This window comes from Neodiprion pinetum, chromosome 6 (genome assembly GCF_021155775.2).
Source record: "Neodiprion pinetum isolate iyNeoPine1 chromosome 6, iyNeoPine1.2, whole genome shotgun sequence".
Classification (NCBI taxonomy): Eukaryota; Metazoa; Arthropoda; class Insecta; order Hymenoptera; family Diprionidae; genus Neodiprion; species Neodiprion pinetum.
Window position 1 is genome coordinate 29,440,593 of NC_060237.1, and position 20,611 is coordinate 29,461,203.

At 41.9% G+C, this 20,611-nt stretch overlaps 1 protein-coding gene across 7 annotated transcripts in view; it reads left to right on the plus strand.

The window, feature by feature from the left end:
- LOC124220970 (trace amine-associated receptor 9) overlaps positions 1-20,611 on the plus strand; it is a 77,251-nt gene that overhangs the window by 31,140 nt on the left and 25,500 nt on the right. For all 7 annotated transcript variants that reach the window (XM_069137176.1, XM_069137177.1, XM_046630471.2 and 4 more), the window contains 3 exons: positions 4,746-5,154; positions 8,668-8,793; positions 17,210-17,326. In XM_069137176.1, the coding sequence (XP_068993277.1) occupies positions 4,939-5,154; positions 8,668-8,793; positions 17,210-17,326 (459 nt within the window). In that variant the 5' untranslated portion in view covers positions 4,746-4,938. The remainder of the gene's footprint in view (positions 1-4,745; positions 5,155-8,667; positions 8,794-17,209; positions 17,327-20,611) is intronic.

The window sequence follows — 20,611 nt, forward strand, 5'->3', positions numbered from 1 at the left end:
TAGAGGAAAAGTTTCAATCGAAACAAAATTTTACTCTAAACAGTAATTTCGTTTCGTTGCCAGATTCCTCGACCGCTGAGCTTGCGTGCACGTATTTTGTCACACGTAATTCTTTCGTTCCCTGCACTCCGCTGCGCGGCTTTGCTAGTCGTTGGAAAAAATTCTAATTTCATCATCTAAATGCAACGGGTATAACGCTCGCTGTCCAAGAGAATGGCGCATACCTACATGCGGGTGCTGAGCCGCCCCCAAGTTTTTGACATAATAAACCCGTTTGCGCTTAATCCTCGGAATTTCACCGCCGGCTCTAACTTCTTCATCCTGGGTGGCTTCCGCGGCATTCACGCCGCTCAGTCAGCCCAGCCAACTGAGCGGGATTACCGCTAGATGTACAAAAACGATTCGACTCTCTTCTTATCCCGGCGAAAGGACGCTTTTATCCGGCCAGTCTTCCCGATTCAGAGAACGAGTTAATATTCCCTCGAATTTGGTATCGAATACTTCGTGGTCATAATTCTCGGTCAGTCACGCGATTGACTTTTCAATTTCGGAGAGTCAGAGCAGCTGTCAACCGGTGGAACGAATCGTCTGAGCCTTTACTCAACAAACCCGAGAAACAATTTAACAATTTGCGCTCGTATAGCCGGACAAACACGGCGATAAGAAATCCGATCAAGTATTTCGGCCTTGGTGTCCGTCCATTTTTCAACTAAATAAAAACTTGCAGACCTGCGGATTCGGCTTAAAAGTGCAACCGGACTCGCGACGGCCAATCGGAGAGGAGAATTAAAAAAGGCTGTACGTGCTATTTTTTTTTTTCTTTTTTTTACTTGCTTTTTCGATATCCCCTCTTCAATTTCTCTCCGTTGTCCGTCGGTCCTGCGGGATTCTGGGCTAAGGTCCCGGGCTTTTCACCTCGACGTTTTGGGACTGCCGTGTAGGATACTTCCGACACCCCTCGACGAATTGAGATTAACGTACCGGAGGGCGATATGTGTCGACCTCGAATTTCACGCCACGTAAGGTGCGTCTGTTGTAATTTACATTTTACCATGATGAGGTGTTTTACGCCGCTTCCGGAACGATATTACCTTTTATGTACTAAGCTTACCTGCCCTGAAAAAGCGTGCCGAAGGAAAAAGTACTCCGCCTTATAACGCGGATTCACGTGTAGTTCGTAAATTTTATGTAACGCAAACAGGACATTTACGTCGGGGGCTATTTTTCCTCACTTTCTTTCTGCGAAACGCAATTTTCCTTTGAAATATCATTTGATCATAAAATCACAATATTAACAGCAAATTTAAGTCATACTTCTTCGTGTTCTCTGTGAAAAACTTGCAAGAAATTTGAAGGAATTTCGCATACGTAATCTCCAATTTTCTCTCGCCAATTCAAGCCCGTTAAGCGTTTGCATAAAATTTGCATCAGCCGGTGGGATATTTATGCAAATTTTTCTTGTTTCGGGGTACATGAAATTTTCGCGAACTTTTGTACAAAGGACTCGAGACCTTTATACATTGTATACACTTGAGAAGTTTCGAAAATTAGCCGAGTATTGTGATCAATAAACTAAGAATGAAACGAGCCTCGAGATAATTTTTATAAAAATCAAATTAAAGAAAAAAAAAAAACACCACCTTTTCGAACCCATAATCTTCCCCGTTTGTCAAGTATGCCAATCTCTTTTAATTAAAACATGTGCGAAGCGGATACATATACACTTGAAAAAAATCTGATTAGCCTGGGGGAATCCGATTTTTGCGCTCAGTTGTATACAGACTCGCGATTGCGTATAATTTTTTTATTCCTGGACGCTGGATTGGGAATATACTCCCTGGAATAACAATTTTTGTTTCTTTTTTCTTACGCTCCGTCATTTTTTCCCTTCATCACGAAACGAAAAAAGGCTAATTCCCGTCAGTTAGCCCGACGCGGCTTGGCGTAAAATGAAATTCTCTCTCTTTCTTCTCCGTCTATCACTATCTCTATCTCACTCTTCTCGCACAAAAAGCGTCGCGGGGATTAAAAAGTTATCAAAGGCTGCTCTTTTTCGTTTTTTCTCTTGTGTGTTTTTTTTTTTTGTTCTTTTTCTCTCTCTCTCTCTCTTTTGGCGCTTTCTTTCGTCCTTTCTCCATTTTATAACCGCAATCGCCGGCGAAACTCGGCCGGGGGCAGGAATAAACTGTCAAAAAATTATGTACGACCTACGGAGCATGGCGCAAGGGCTCCTCATACAAAGTTACGGCTAACGGTTGCTAATGGCTCGAGTAATTAACTCGTCATTGTACGCTTTCATTATTCATTCAATCTGCGCCATCGCCTCCGTCAGATTCAACTCTCTGCTCATCGAATACCGCCCTTGCTTCTATGCATCCCCTCCCCCTCTCTTCCTTATCGCAGATTAGTCTTTTCATTGTCACCGGAATTAACTCTGACAACAATGCAACGCTTGTGTATGAAAATGAATCTCATACCACGTATCTGTATATGTACAATAATAATACGATTTATTTCAATAAAATAACGACTTACAATTCTTTATAAAGTATAATTACCGCGATATTATGTACTCGCAGGGCTAATTTCGCAGCGAGTTGAGATCATCGTTCATCAGCTTAATTTTTCGCTAGTTCCATCGGCGAAACAGCCGCTGAGAGTGAAGTGCGATTTGTATTCAGAGGCTGGAAGGGAGGGCGGTGATGGACTGTGTGAAAATTCTTGGGGGGCGGGGGGTGGTTGAACGAAGACGGGTAAGGAGCGGTTGGATCAAGAAAAGTAATAGGCAGGCCTTGAATAATCGCGGCTTGGTGAAAATGATAAAATAAATGTATGCGGAATCGCTGCCGCTGGCGGCCATGTTTTAATTACGCTGAAACGCCGCGATGAGAAATTCAGCTCTCGCCGAACCCGCGTGGCTCGTTAACTTCCTCTCATTATCTCAATCTTACATATACTCTTATGTACTCACAATCGCTTCTGGAGGTAGTTGAGCCCTCCCATTGAGCTTTGGATTTTCCAATTAATCAGGTCGTTATTTCGAGTCCGTAAAACTAGACGCCGTGGCTCGAATCGACTGAAAATCATTTTTATTTTATTTTTTTCATCAATGCCCATCTTTCCCGGAGCGGTAGAAAAATTTTGCAGTTAAATGTATTTGAGCTTTTTTACTTCGACAACGTAAGTAATTACCACAATAATGCGTTCACGTCGGGGTAAAACGAACTTTGATGTAATTAGTCGTTTCTGCTATGAATTTTATACGTTCCTATCGTATTTGCCTCGTATTTTTACAACAACCTCAATTAGCTTTCATTTAGCAAATTTACCGGATAAATTCCGGACGGAGAAATTGAGGGTGAATGTGAATTGTGTTTGCGAGCGTGCTAATTGTAAAAATTAGCTTTTTCCCCGCTAGCGGGATGAACGAATTAAACGTAGGTATTGTTCGAATTCTTTATCGATAAAAATGACCTGGCGATTCGTGAAAACATTTTACGTTTTACGAGGTATATTCTTAATTTAAAGCCGAAAAGCAGCTCTTACCACGGTCTTTTCGCAATCAGAGTTCAAGGCGAGAATCACGGGCGAGTATATATTTCGGAAAGAGATCTTATCGGCTTCGGGATAGCGTGGAAAAGAAGCGGCGTATATCTGCCCGCATCAGCGGGTACTTTATTCTAGTCGCCGTTATATTCATCGTCGGTTGAGAATCGCGTCGTCGTCGGTCCGGGCGGGATGAAATTAATTGCACCAAACGTGAAGATGAATTGAACGCTCCGCGGTGTAGGAGATAAATCGTATGAAAAAACGACTTCGCAGCCCCCATGCAAATGGCTGCGGAAGCTTGTTTCCTTTCTCTCTCTCTCTGGTTTTCTCTCCGCCTAATTGCCAAGGGAGGAAATTTGAAAAATTACCGCTCAATGATAACGCGTCGTAGTATATGTGAAAAAAGTCCGCGTCGTGATTTTTGGTAGAAAAATTTTTCTCTTTCTTCTTTTTTCTCTCCTTCTCGCAGACAAGGCGAAGGCGTCTCGGCTAGTAAGTAAATTCCGAAAACAGGATGAAAAAGAAGCCGAAACAAAAAACGGTGCCAAGTTTCTTTCCCGCGTGCCGTTTCGCCGGGAGCTTTTATGCAAATTCAAACAATTTCCCAGGACATACCGACGATGTTTCAGGTATACGGTTATACACACCGGGGTTTAAGTATTGAGAAAAAAAAAATAAAGAAAAAAAGCCCTAATTAATTATTCATCGGGGTTATAACGCACGATGTACCCATCGCGATGTACAAAGTTATCGCAGACCGAGGGGTAAAAAGCTCTGTTTCGCAGGCGCGAATATTTATTACGATAAATTCAACCCCGCGTCGTTGACGCTGCAGCATTATGTTACACTCTAACTCTCGTAGAAGTTCGAACAAAAGCTGCCCCCGGCAAAAGAGCAACTAAACACAACCCCCGCCATTAATCATAAAACCCTCACGGCAAGGCCGCGTGCTGCGCACAACAGGACGCGTCAAAACTCGGTGTAACCGAAACTCTGAAATTCAGGGGGTCTGGTAAAGGGCCCAAAATTCCGGGGAAACTCTCATCGATGACTGGTCATTACACTCTCCGTATTGTTTCTGCGGCGCCGCTATGCGGAAGCCGTTTTAAACAATGCGGGGCATTTTCAAGCCCCCCGATTATAACGTACGTCAGAAAGGACGCGCTTACAAGGAGAATCGATTTTTTGTTTTCCAGGATGGGAAGCGAGGCCGGATCAACGGAACTCTGGAGCTGACTGAGCTGCCGGAGCTGAACTACTCATCGGCAGCGATGCAAAGTCTTAAGGATTTCCTCGAGGCCTCGTTGCTGCGGAGGCCAACTCACGGCCGACGCTCCTCTTAGCGATAATAATCTGACAATCTGCCGGCCCGAGGAGCTCCGCCTAACCATGCTCGAGCACAAGCAGACTATCCTCATGCCCCCTGCCCTGAGCAACAGCAGCTGCTGGCGTAGCGGTCCCATCACCTCGTGGTCTGGACCAGGTCCCGGAGAGCTTGTACGGGCCGCTCTCATCCTCGCTCTCAGCCTCGGCATCCTTTGCGCGAATCTACTCGTCATATGTGTCATCAACAGCCGGAGGTACAGCAAGTACATTCACGCTCAGGTGAGCCTTGTTGCTTTTTGTTTTTTCATGTTTTTCTGATTTTTGTTTATCCGTCTGGTTAAGGTTAGACGGTCAACTTGACTAGTCGGATCAAAGTTAGCTGGCTAAAGTAATTTGGAATTCGGTCGAAATAGTTGAACGGTTAACCGGCTAAGATGGCCAAAAATTGATAATGAGGTAATTTTAACCGGCCGAACCTAAAAATGCAGAAAATCGAGAAGCAAATTAATTTTTTGTTCTTTAGACTCGAACTTGTAGTCGAAATACCACGGAAATAGACGTTTGTCATTTACAATCAGTGAGGTTTTTAAACGAATTTAATTTTAATATAATTGAATAACATACCAACTACTATTGGGATATAGTAGTGTGCGGATCTCAGTAAGCTACTTTGAAAAGTTAACCCAAACAAGTATCACGATTTGACGGACGTTAATTTTTATTCCTATTGTTAGCTTGGCTGATTATTATAGATTGATCAACTATTCAGGCACCTTGGATAATCGGATGACAATAATTCTGTCGAGTGAATATAATAAAACTTGTCCCAGCTGCAAGTTCGATTCCGAAAGGTGAAAAATTCATTTGCATATCGATTTCCTACATTTTCAGGTTTAGCGGGCTAACCGGCTAACTATTTCGGCCGACTGTTTGCTTCAACCAGCCAATTTTTAGCTAATTAGCCGAGTTAACTGTCTCGACCGACAAAGCGCGCTAAATCATACATCGCTAGTCAGTAATATGGTCTTCGAAACGGTATGATAAAGATAAGAGGTTTACACTCTCGACCGTGCAATCACGCAACTTGTATCCAGTAAGACGTACCACCACCCGTAACGTGGAACGACTGTTCAACCCGCGACAGTCACTCTTCGCAAAGTCAATGGAAGGCCAATATCGAGTCTCTCGACATTAAAAGGCATCGTTCAGCCTCCCGCTGCAGCCACCAATCGACAGGGTCGCTATGAATCAGTTTGGAGTCTGAGTGTTCGGCGAATCGCGAGTCGGCTGTACGGAGAGAGAATCACGGTTATAACCGTCTCCTAAGTCACTGAAACGAACTGATAGTACCGCCCATAACGAGCGCCCGTAAGACAGTAACCCCGTGATTTGTGCCTACCTACTAAAGAGCGAGAGAGTCGGCGAGACTGAATGTAGGGGGATACCTACTCGCCGCTTTTTCCGTCTCTCTTTATCGACCCAGTCGATATATCGCTTCGTTATCTCACCCCCTTTGCAGAACGAGGCTGTGTATCTTACGGTGACTCTTCGCACTTTCAACCGTTTCATACCGGGCGCTGATAACACGAATGCAGATTGCGAAAGCTGGCGAAACGGCGGACAGTTTGTACGGACCGCAGGATTCGATGCTGGGCGATCAACCTACGGAAAGTATAAATCCTAAGCGAAATAACGCTCGGATGAAGAGGGGTTTTCGAGAATTCACGGAGAAAGTTGTTCGACCCGTGAATCCCGGCTTCGGGATGTATTTAAGTGTATTTAGTATAAGGCTGTTGGTGGTGGCCCTTTGCATATGCATGAATCCATCTCTTGAGGCAAAGTACAAGGAGTTGGAGGAGGCGTAGAAGAGATACGTTGCACAATAAGAGCTGGGGTAAAGAGGAGGAGGAGGAGGAGGAGGAGAGGGGAGGACGAGGTAGTTAAAACGTGTAATTTGATGCTAACGAATTCATACCGTGGTGGGTATCGCGGAATGGAGAGTCGAGAGAATTGAGAGAGCCACCAGTCAAGACTCTCGAGGTTTGCGCGACTGTTCGCTGCCGCCTGCCTTGGCTCAACCTCGGCTCGGCAACTTGTCCTTAATTGTTTGATCAAGGATGCCTGTGGCCGCGGGCTCTTACTTCTTAATTACGCAAACTGAAACCAATTAATAGAGTCCACACTAAACCTACGATTGATTTAGCGCCGATGCAGCCAGCGGAGGATCTCCAGAGATGGAATTTGCCTTTTTACCTTCTTCTCTATTCGCATCGAGGGTTGAAGAAACACAGACGGGAAATTCGCCGAATTCCACATGCGTCAAAGACTCGGCGAAGAATTTTTTTTTTTCTCCTTTTTTCTTACCTTCTTCCAAGTACTCTTCAGACTTTTTCCTCAAAGTCAAGGATCCTTCTTCACATGCGCATGACACGAAACTATCGCTATTCGACAAATTCTGTAAACCATTCCTTTGTTAACCTCTCGAATTTTTCCACTTTTCTTTGCCGAGTTTTTCGGACAAGAAAATGTTACCATCGTTTTCACGTGTTTTTATCTTATTGTACGATTGTACCTTGATTTTTAAAAAGGTTTGGTGAAATCTCGAGAATTTTATACACAGGTTATCAAATTTCGAAGCGTATTATGCAATCGGTGCAGCTGACGTTAATTTGACTACCCTTGGTAGAATCTTTTCATATTTTCACCTAAATTTTATAACAAAACTCACGCATCAAAAGCGACCTGAACCATGCACTGTTTTTACTTTACCGCGAAGAGGCACAGTTTTGTGGATATATATAAACATGAAAGATTCTACACATGATAGAGAAGCCAATCGATTTTCATTCGCCATTTGTATCCCACCGTAGAAAATATGACACAGTATCCCAGGTCTCGGAGATATCAGGCAGTAAATATGCCGTCGCAATTTTCTGTGCTTTTATCTTCGCGGATACATCATATACGGATATCCTCCACATTGCATACATCCATTGGTTTCGATGGCTCGCCGCCTAAAACCCGATGGATTGCCGGTCCGATTGATCGGCAGAAACGAGTCCTTATGCTGACGTATAATGATAATAATTGAATTTTAACAAAGAGAACGGAATACAACGCGGAATCGAAGAGAGGTGCAAGGTAGTTTTCCGATGAATAATACATCCGCATTGATATGCATGTGGGGAATTTCGTGCGAACCCGACCAACGTCTGACTCTCGATATTTCTGATTTTGTTTAAAAAAATTTATGCGATTCTCTCAAACATTTATAAATAATCGAGTAGTTGGATAAAAAAACTGACAAAAATTCAGGCTACTGTTTCAGAGTAGGGAGAATTGCAGAAAAATTAATGAAGAAAATCAGTAAATTGTGAGGGTCAGACGCTGCTTGGGTTCACATGGAATTCCCCATACACATTCATGCAGCATTCGGAAAGCTCACGCGGAGAAGCGCTGATGCAATTAAGCCGCGATGCACGTCCGACCTTTGCTACTGTAATATCTCAATCCAGAAGGTTATACACTCGCGATAAGCTAAACCGTTCCTAGGAATCTAGACTAGGTATAATACGTATCCGTATTCAGGTGATCGATACTTGCTCGACCCTCGGGATTAGACGTCCCTTAATAATAGCCGGATAAATAGCCATTCTGTGCCCTATTTGGACAAACTAACGAAAATCCTCCTAACAATAACGCGTAACTAATTACTTTGCATAATCTATGAACGATTTTGTCCCTTATCGATTTCTTAACGATAAACATGATTTACCCTTTTTTTCGTTACAGCCGAGATACCTTCTCACGAGTTTGGCAAGCAACGACCTTGCCATCGGTCTCCTTGTTACACCCTTTGGATTTTTACCCGCCGTTTACGGATGCTGGCCCTACGGTGAAGTCACTTGTCAAATACAGGTATGTGTATAAAAACTGTGTTAAAGTTTCGCTAGAACAAATTTTCGTCTAGAATAGAGGCGCCGGATGACATTTTTTCGACAAGAATTGATGGCTGTTTTTTTTCATACTATAATCTTGGTACCTCTACATATGTATGTATTACAGACGCAGTGAAGTTTTTTTTTTTTTGTTTATTCTTTTATCCTCTCTCTCAAAGATTTTTCACTTTAAAATATAACGCGCAATAGCGAACGATCAAAATGTGTGTGATAGGTGCAATCCTTCTTCGAAGTCTTCTTTCCTCCCTTCCGTAATGTGCTATTTCCTTGAAACTCTACTACGGATGTCCCTTAAATCTAGTAGATCGCGGCTCGATCCTCGTTCCTTGAATACCGTATGCAATCCTGCAAATTATAACTACAACAGCGTTTCGCGGAAGAAATAATTCTGCAAAAAAGCTCCATACGACTTATGTCATTTCTGTACGGAAGAATGAAAGGAAACGTTTGGGTTGTTCCAATTTTTTCGGATAACGAATTACGTTGGTGAATAATTCGACTTTCAAACTTTACGACGTTTCCAAAAGTGATGGAGGGGGGGTAAACAGTCTTCGATGGAATCTGACCGATGATTATTATAATATGATAAATATAGAGGACATTTCCGGATCACGCGGTCAGGCGTAACATTTCTAGTATGATGAATAAAAGCTCTACTAGTCTTGTTTGTTGAGCCGTTTGAAAATTGTTTTTATCTTTATTAATTTTCTCTTGTTTCTCTTTTTCTTTTCGCGTCGCTGTATCGTATTATTTTCTCTTTTTCAACGTTATAAAAACTTTGTCTCACACGAGTGAAAAAGAAAACGTTTCATGCGATCCATTCGGTGGTAGAAAAAAGACTCGATTATTTCGACGCGTCTTCTGTTACGAAAAATAGTTTGCGGTATGTTTTTTTTCCAGCTTCCGCGTTTGCGTAAAATCCGTTTCTCTGGGGAATTTAACGCTGGCACTGCCGCTGGTTGCCGCCATTTTGGTACACGCCTCAATCTTTCCCACCGGCGAACGTTTTCAGATACTGGAGCACAGGAAATTGCTGTTAGATCCGCACCACTTCCGTTCGCGCTCGAGTTATGTGACATTATCGGGTTCCCGGAGATAATCTTCACCTCTAAACCCCCGCCAACCTTCTCACGGGTTCGGGTACGTGTGTGATTTGTGTCCACCGCGCACTATTTCTTCGTTTTTCGATTCCCACCTTCCTCACTACTCAAAGCTTTTAGCCCGAAGATTTCGAGATGAGGAGGTACTGTGTAAAAATAAAAAAAAAATAAAAAAAATAAAAAATAACGCACCCATTCTCTACACACGCAGAATTTCATGATTTTTTAATCGATGTACCCTTCAAACAATTTCCACTCTCTTTACAACTGTTCCTTCGATAGTAAAAAACTAATCACTGGCCTTGAATCGCAGTGGAAATACGGGGAAAATCAGAACCCCCGAACTTCTTCGCGCAAGACGGATTTTGTAGAGTTTGCTGAAAATTTATGTACATGCTCTTGCCACGTAGAGGAAAGGGTGCAGGAAATTAACGGATCAAATCTGCAGCGCGCTGCGCGGCAGAGAAACGGAAACCCTCGTAGCTGGTAGTTCACCTAATTCTACTACAGCCCCTTACATCCACGTATATCCACTTATATGTGCACACACATGCATATATATGTATACATATATGCTTGTAGTTTCGGAATTTAGGAGTGCAGGGTGAACTCGATTCACCCGAATGCACTTTCAACCCCCTCAGCGTCCCGCACTTATTCCTTCGATGCAAGGCTCGTAAATTTCGGGGGCGTATCCACGACGACAAATCATACCTTCGCGGCTTCTACCCCCACGTTATACCCATCCGATTTTGTTGGTACCATTCCAAATTATACCGCGTGGGCCGAAATTGGGTTTGGGCCATGTCAGCTGGTCAATGGGTCAAAGATTGGAATAAAACGAGAGATGAAACTCATTCGTTAATTCTACGCTGAACGGTTTGCGTTAGTCCCACAGTTCCTTGTTGTTGAAACGGTATTTTGATGTATTTTGCATTCTGCTATAAATTTCTAGTAACCGTTGACAGAAAGTGAAATTTTCTTTCCAAGGAAACGTTACGGAATTAATGTCAATTTTTCACGTGACATGAAAATTGGAAGTATTGTTTCAGCAAAGTTATTTGATCGAAAAGATCTGCTGGTTATGGGTGATTCGTTAAAGGCGAATTGGTTACAATGCACAGTCACACGCGTTAGTACTGTACCTATGACACAAATCCACAATTCTAGTTATCGATTTGGAATTAGAACGACTCATCGGCCTGTCGGATTCAACCCGATATTGGATCCGATGTCACGTTACAAGACATTATTGAGCATGAGTCCGATGTTGTAGGATTAATGCTTGATTGTGGGTGATTGTGGGATCATTTGGCAATCGACGCGGGTGAGTTCACGGTCCATTCAGGGACTCGGACGGGATATTGGATGTTCGGAAGACAGAGATGTCTGATCGTTAACTAGAGCAACGTGTCGGTTCGAATTTAAAATCTCTCTTACGTCCAAACTTGGGAGCGATTTTTATTCGCGCAGTGCAAATCGCCCGAAGTGTTTTCCACTCAATCCGGATTTCGTGAAAGCGCAACTTCAACGATACAGTTGAGCACACGGGTTCTACGCAAACGCGTGCGTCTGGAATATCCGTATTATTTCCGGTGAAGTTTGCATCCCGCGAAGCCAGTTAACTCCGGTTCCAAACTCCCCGAGGGTGTACGTACACTGGTTTGTATACAAATGGACTCAAAGTCAATGCCCGCAACAGCCAACGTATCGCGTATTCGCTATCCGAGTAAGTCTGACTGGAAATCTATGGGAAAGTTTGCCCAGAATAGCAAACGTCAGACGTTAATTGTTGAATCTCCTTGATTGATGCACTGCAACTGCAGTTGCCTAATTTTGTTCACCAAATTTAACAGCAAGGTCAAAGAAGATTCGAACGCCGAGTAAGCCCTCTTGTACGTGTCAATTTTTGCATCTTGGCAAAGATGAATTTTTTATTTTTTTTCTCTTCTTCGGATGCAATATCGAACGGTATTTTTACGCGACATGCAAAGTAGGGCAAAATCATTCCATAAAGAATCTGCTACGTAGGTAACCTTGACCTTGACTTACGGGTATGTAATTTCTGAAATAATATTTCAAATTTTGACTTTTGCAAACTCATTAACTTGTATCGGTCTTCTCGAAATTCTATCGCTTCTTGCCCATATTTCACTAATCCGTCATGATTTTTAACTGACCGATAGAGCGATGCTGCGTCCTTAAGTAAACGGACTAATAATTAAGGCCCAATCGACCGGAGAGACGGGGTTGATGAAGAACTTTTGTACGTATGTACGTGTATGCGTATAACGCTTTTCGTGTCGCGCGTTGAGTTTGAAATATTAGGTGAAGGTCTCAGGCAGTATCGAGTAGAGGAATGAAGGGCGAGGAAAGAGGAGGAAAGGAAAAGAAGGAAGAAAGGAAGGGAAAGAAGGGAAAGAAGGGTGCGGGACTCGCGGTTCCAAGTCCTTCAGATTATCAGGAGCTTTTTCTTGGCTGTGAGCCAACGGTCACCATGGCAACGATCTTAAATGTCTTTCGCGTGATCCTCTCCTCCTCTCCTTCTTTTTCGCTACGTTAAATATACGTACAGCTATCATGTATATGTATACACATACACGCGCACTCCTCGTATAAAATATAATGTACGATTATGCACCCGCTCTATAATGTATCCAACGACAAATTCATCATCCCGCGTAGCGCTTTTAGTTTCAAACTTTTTTTTGACCCCTTGTTTACAATTTACGCGCAGCTTGTTCACTTTTTGTCATTTTCTTTTCTTTTTTTGTTCATTCGTATCGCGCTGATTTTCCTCTTTTTTAAATACATAATATATAATCGCGTCTTTAAGTATGGTGTGTGTATATGTTTATGTAATACGGTACATGCCAATTTTGAAGTTAGTGACCGTGGACGATGTATGGTGGGAAAAAATTATCCTCGAGGTCGGTCATTGTAGAAATTGTTTATTAATGTAAATTTTGATTCTTGCAACGTACGTTTCGAGTGGACAGCAGCCAATCGTTTTCAGGCTACTGATGACAAAATGGAAAAACAAAATTGTTCGACATTGTTTCATTTTCTTATCTTAATCTGTCTTACGAGTTGCGAACAATCTCATTATGTAAGTGACTTAGATTCTGGATATCGGAGCTCTTATTTACCGTCGTATTATTGTTTTTACTAATTTCAATCATTTCTTTGATGTTGCGCTTATACCAGGTTTGTTCAGCTGTTAGTACGTCAGAGTTTTTAAAATGAAACCTGCGTCCTAAATTTAAACTATGCGATGCAACCGTGCAACTGTAAAATTCGTTGTTTTTTATTTTATAGCGATGACCTGAAATCCTGTTTTCTAGGTGTTCCGATCATTTTCCTACTTATACTTTTGGCAGTCATTGCACTTATTAATGTGATAGACGGTGTTAATTTTTTCGAGAGTAGGATTGACGGTTTTTAAACAGGTAAACATATTTCTTGTGCCATTGTTGATTTTAAATGTGACATTAATTCCTTCTTCTTTTAGTATTTTTTTTTTTTTTTTGACAAATAGATCATACACGTAGATACATCCTTCTTCTTATTTCTCCCATGTAAGGGATACATAGATCTAAATCTTTCGACAATTCTCGTAAATCCTCAAGCTTCTGCAGGGTAGAAATATATATTTTGATGCGAAGAAGAAGGAAAATAAAATACTTGGAAAGCACAACAAGAGATATCGTTAATAACACCACTCCACACATAATTCCGGAAAAAGGATCAATTAGATCTTCTTAATCCTTGACAAATCCCTGTAAATTTATATTATACGCATATCGCACGTCTTCGTAGATTTTTCGATAGCTTGAAAATCCCATTTATTCTACATAACCTATAGAATTTTTTTTCATCGAAATTCAATTTGTAAATTATATCTCATTTAAAAATTTCCCAATAGACTACAATAAATTGAATGTCGAATGAATAGACGGAAAACGCAATTCGAACACTGGTCGAAATCGACTGTCGGTGTTTCAACTTCACGAACAGACCGTTAATTTGCGATTCTTGTCGATACACGCCATTCAGCCGTAGCACCGCTTACACTGCAGAGTGCACAAACATTCAGGTACATCGAAAATCAAACTACACGTGTGCAAAGCTTTCCCGCGGTGGTGACAATTGTATCCGCAGTGTGTTCCGTTGTCGGTATAAGCACCGCGGTAAAAATTCCCAGAGTATTCCGTTACCTTTGTGTAACAACGCACATGCAGACACGCGTGGAATGGGAAGTGAGAATTCGGCGATAAGCCCTTGCTACACGGAATTCACCTACTTTAACGTACAATTTACACAGGACGAAACCACGGCACGGAGGAAGGGCGATATAATACCTGCCGCGGGGTGAAGGGCAGGGGAAATAATTATCCGCTAAACGCGTGCCTCGCACTTCCACTTCTCTACTCGGGATTATACTCGGCGAGGAATTCAACTATTTGCGGTACGCTGCCGGTGATTGCCTCCGCCCCTTTTCAACCGATCACGAAGCCAAAAATTTAACAACAAGAAGCGGGAAAGCACAAACGAGCCAATGAAACTCTATGCTAATTGGCGTACAATCTCGTTTCAAAATCTGATCTTCTTGATCGATAGTTTTTTTTTTTTCTTTCGAGTGTTCGAATCTTGTGACTGTAGATACGTAAATATATTCTCAATTGAATTAAAACACAAATTCTGTACTTGTACTTTATGGCTTATCGTTTCACCCGAAATCACTCGAGGAAGAAGTTTGAACACTTCACAGTTTCGTTAAACCCGTATGAATAATAAAGATGAACTGGAAACTCGTCGAACGGGTTCAAGAGTCAATTTTCGACAATTTTCTTTCACGAGGTACATTGCCGGACACGTGTAAAGAGATATATTTAGGCGTCGACGCCTTGCCCCTCGGCTGAAGGGTCCGACTCGGGGAAGAAAGGGCGAGATATCAGAAACGGTCCAGACGCCTCAGGCTGATATATTATATTCGCAGAGATTGCGAGGCGAATCGTATATACATACACACCCACACATGTATATATATATATATATATATATCCATAGTATCCTTTAGCCTTACCGCCAGCAGCTAGCCGCTCGCTCATCTTCTCCCATAGAAATAGAGGATCACGTGTGCAGACCTGTACGTTTATAAAGGAGGCCGCGACTTCGCGTGACGCCGGGCGTGAGACGGATGGAATAGCGGTAATGAAAAAGAAACCGAATTTGATCTTAGTTGTACCCGTAACTGGTAAAAAAATTGCGGCGCGATCGGTATCCGTAAATTAGAAATTTTTCTCGATGTAAAAACTGCGTTAGATTATAAAGTAACGCGTTTGGATACGAAGAGAAATTGATCAGATTGTGAAAATGTCGAAGAAACTAACTTGCGGGTGTATAACACGCACGAATGACGTCGATGAAAAAATAGATCAGAAATTGGACCGTCGAGTGTGAGGAAAAATTGAGAAATCGATGAAACGGATCGAAAAAACGAATAGACGTGGGAAGGTGTGATGATGGAAGAAAGGATCGGAGGAAGGAAACACCGAAAGCTTGTTCGCATCGGTCTCCGATTCTGCAGATTCCTTGCGCACAGCTTCGTTTATACGTGGACGAAAGGCGAGCGAAGTGGCATAAGGTTCGTCGAAGTTGGGTCGCTCGGGTTGATCGAGCAAAGGGCGAAGGGCGAAGGGTGCTGCGGGAAAGGGCAAAGAGGGAACCGGGAGCAGGTTCGAACGGTGCGGAACTAATTAAATACGAGCCTACGAGTTGGAAGGAGGTCGGTGTGCGGCTGACTCGGGTTACCGAGGCCCCCGAACCTGGGACAAATTAACTTCAATTCTCTTCAGACGCCTGCTTGGAACGCCTTATATACCTGTATCTTGGAAGCCTGAAAAATTAGCACTAAACCCCGCACGTGATATCGCTTCCGGGATATAGAGACTCCGTCGCACGCCTGTGTATAAAATAAAAGGCTTTCCCAATTCGCCGAGGACACGACTTACCGTGCGTTACGAGCTTTCGAACTTAAGGTTACGTTGTATTCCTACCCTTACCGACCGAGAAAACGCACCCCTTCTCTCTCTGTATTAAATAAACAAACGAACGGAATGGCTTCAAGGAAAGTTAGTTAATCGTATACCGAAAATCGTCGCACGAGATTTCATCTTAATTTTGAGGAACTGTTTCGTTTTTACTCGACACTTGACACTTGTCGTTCAGTGTCTGACTGCAAGTTTACTCGATTACTTCAAGGCGGAAGTTCGCAACCGTTATCGAAATAGAAGCCACTGGAAGCTAGGTGAGAACCAGCCAGCGAGTCATTCGGGGCGAGAAAAATGCTTTGACTCGAATTGGAGAACTCGCGTGTCTATCTCGGCTTACCACGTTTTCAAACCCTCGTCCAATCAGGGTTATACCTGTAAGTCGGTTTTATGCCACCTCCTGTAATCAACGAATCTCGGCTCCTATAATTCTCTCCCCTAAAGCACTTCCTCAGACCTCTGGATAATTAGGGATCTCAGATTTAGTCCACGGTAAACCTTCGACGAACGAAAACGCGAGGCGTCTTTTCATCTCCATCAAAACGTGAGAAATTTTCATAATATTCTTCTTTTTTTTTTTTTCTCCTTGTTATACTTTCTTGAAACCATTTCGATAATTCGATGCGTCTGCAACGGTAGCTTGATGTCAAGCCCTTGTTGATGTGAAAAAAATTATCGACAACTTCAATGACGGTAAAAAGTTACTTGTACCCAAATGTCATATAATATTAACAATAATAATATGTTTTATCGACTTATCGACGTAACGGTATCCGTTTTACTAGAATTTTGTTACACTAACCGTACAATGAGAAATGAAAATGACTGTATATGTATATTATCATGTCTCTCAAAATTCTTGCAACAAATGCAATAACTTGACGGATCGTACGAATATCCCGAAAGCTACACGTATCAGGCGGCCGCGAAATCACTTCTTCACGTGCCATCTCGGCCTTATTATTTTTTCCGAACACCACCGAGAACCGTTCCTTGTGTTTTACGTATCATACATCCATGGTCTACACCTATATCTGTCTAACCGAATATTATCGGTGTCGCAGCTGTGCCAGGGGGATGAAAAACTGCCTTTAGTACGGCTTGCTGCACGGCGCAGGTAGAATGAAAAGAGAGAGAGAGAGAGAGAGAGAGAGAGAGAGAGAGAGAGAGAGACGCAACGTGCACTATCTCCTCCCAGCTGTAAATGAATCGATTTTTCCAGGCACTTTTGAGAGGAGCCTTGACACAGCAGAGCGCGGTAATCCTGGTGTGCATGGCGATCGACCGTTACATGTGCATGCTGCATCCTCACCACTACCACAGGCACTCGTCAAAGAAGGTAAGAACGGAGATTGCGTCTCCTTTACATTACGGTATTTCAGAAAAACAATTTGTCATTTTCCATCATGGCACCCTCTACTAAGTTTACTTGGGTTGAAAGAACAGTTCTAGCAAAACATGAGCGTTCTAAGTTACGTGGAAGATCGTGTTCGTTTGATTTTTCACTTTTATGCGTTTTTTGTTGCTTACATCAATCGTGATATCAATTCAATCTCACAACATAGCTAGAATTCAATATGAACTTTTAACTTAGGAGAATAAGATTCCCGGTTGATACATCGTTGTGTTATGGATCGTGATACTTGGGTCGAATATAAATGTCAGGAAAGAGATAATAATTGAAGTGCACACAACGCGTTTCTTCACTAATTAACAAATATGTGAAAAAACAGCGAACCAGCTCGTCTGTTTACAGAATCATTCTTTTCAAAAATTTTGGAAAATCGCAAATTATTATTTCCTGAACCACCCTACGATACACATATCTCCTCGTCATAACATTCGGCCCTCGTCAATTAGACGATTTATTACCGCAGGACCGATTCGCGTCGACGAATTGGCTCTGCGATAAAATTACAGGGGCGACGAGAAGAGGAAGGAAAAAAGTAATAAACCCCCATTCCTACCCCATAAAACTTGAATGTATTACGCTATATTTAGCGAGAAATCAGAGACGACGCCGTCTTCATCTCCTCAACCGAATGTCACGAGTACTTACAAGTTCGTATATTATCTGTTCAAACATATCGCGTTTACCTCCGTGCCGAAATCTCCGATAAAAATAAATACATACCAAATCGTCACTGTTTGCCTTGCGTGTATGAATCTACGTGTGTATGTATGTATGTATGTATGTATGAGGGGGACTCGGGCAATCAGCAAATATCACCCTCCATTACGTCACAGTCGTTTAGCTTATTTGTCCAGCTGTTTATTATACCCTCCGTTTTCCCAAACGGGACATTCAACTCCTCTGATTTCACTTCGTCGAAACGAATAATATCACCGATCGAAGAGCGCGTGAATAATAATTTGACGAACGAGTTGATAGGCAGAAATTTTTTGCATTCCTTTTCTTTTTTAATTTAATTCTCTTTTGAAAAATTAATCGTTACTCATTGGGGGGGTAAAAATCGTTTCCACGTTTCGACACTTGTCTGTACACGAATAATTATAACCAAATCAATTTTTCATCACACTTTCGACGTCGCAAACTTTGTTTATTACGAAATAAAAAATAGAAATAAAAGAAAATGGAATTAGCCTCTAGCGGTGTAACTCGTCCTGTCCAACAACCAGATCCAGGCAGGCGACAAATTTTGTCCGAGCATACTTATAATAATATCGGGCGTCGAAACGGTTGACGAAGAGCTCCCGCTGTTGGGAAATCCGTCCAGATTCAAGAGCTTCCTGCGAAGCTTGTTTTGCACTTGCGTTAACCTGAATAGAGAAATTATATTTGGGACATTGCCTGCGTGTGACGCGGTGAAATATATATATATATATATATATATATTCATATAATACATGTATTTGAGTATGTGCAGCGGTATGTATATGTATGCGTATTATATGTATATTCGGGGTTAAACCGTAAACCATCCCCGGTGTCCAACCGCTGGGCTATAAATATATTTTCACGTCTATCCGCAAGCCGGGGAAAAACCGTGAATAGATACGGGACGAAGATTTGGTGTAGAAAAACTGCAGACGACCTGATATATATCGCCGGTTGCAGCCTGGATTCGAGTCGATGAACTCTAAGAACCCGAGTAGGAGGTTTTGGGCGGATGGATTTTATTCGAGAAAATCGGTCAGGGTGCCGCAACGATTTTCCAACATTTTACCGTTCAAATCGTCGATTTTCCTACCTACGCAACTGAAGACAAAAAGGAGACGAATATATCGGCAAAAAGGGGGGAAAACGAATTGACGACGAAATCGGTTCCGGTGAAACTTAAAGAGAAAAAGAAGAACGGAAAAGAATGGGGGAAAATTAGAATCAGCGGGTGTCTGGACGCTTTGTTATTATTATTATATGTATAGGTACCTACCGTAGAAGCAGAGGAAGAGAAAAATGGTCGAATTTTCCTCGTCGGAAAATCTCGTTTCCGTCCTTGCACAATTCAATTTACTCGATACAACTCTTGTTACACGGGAAACTATCCGGTATTTTTTTTTTTTTTTTTTACGAATTCTCTTCTCTTCATCTCGCAATAATTTACCAGTAGTAATGCGACAATTTTCTCTTTTCATCGATCTTTCCCTCCTTCCACTTGTGGTGTTTGCTTTTCGGTCTATTTCACACACGAATTGTTGAATTTTCATATTTTTTTTCTTTCACCGTGGTATTCGATTTTAACCACTGCCAATTTTGGCAACCTAAATATAAATCAATTATCCCTTGTTCGTGTCTGTCTGTACGTATAATATACACATATATATCGAACAATTACGTCAGCATTAAAATTCCAGCCACGCCGATAACATAAACCGCAATTCAAATTTTCACACCCTCGTCGCGTTTAATTTTCGTTCGGCCAATGATTTTCGATCATTTTTGCAACTGCGTAATTCTATCCTCGTTTATCGTTAATTTATTTACTTTTATCTATTTATTTATTAGTTTTTTTTTGTCGTCGTCTTTACCCGTATGTCGAAAAAGTAGGCTGTTCGGTTTTGGTCAAACGGGAAAATACAAATATCTCCGTACAAACCCGACTCTTCGAGTTTCGATGATTAATTGCATTCGGGCATAAAATACAGTTATACGGCGGGATTTATTGCTGGGTAACTAATTTATCATACTCGGTTGCACACGTATGTAAATATGAGCAAATTATATTCGTATATCTGTATTATTATTATTATTATTATTATTACTATTATTATACGTACATTTATCGTGGCATGCATTTTTACCACGAGCTGTGGCGTCGTTCTGCACCGATTCCTTACAGATTTATAATACACATCGTGCAGTAGGAGGGAGAAAAAAATAAAATAGAAAGATAGAGAAATGGAAAAATTAAGATAATATAACGGCGGTGATGATGATTTTCGTATTAAAGTAGATGTACCGGAACACGTTACGTACACCTATAAGCGTAGAAATAATATTGTTTTCGGCGGAAACAGAGAAACTGCGGAATAACCTCGCTTTCTTGAAATCACGTCGCGATTTTAGCCCATGGCGCCATGTTTTATAACCGATTCGTTATCACAGATAGATATGCGGGCACGTGTATGTTATATACGACGCGGAGCGTAAAACCGTGCCAAC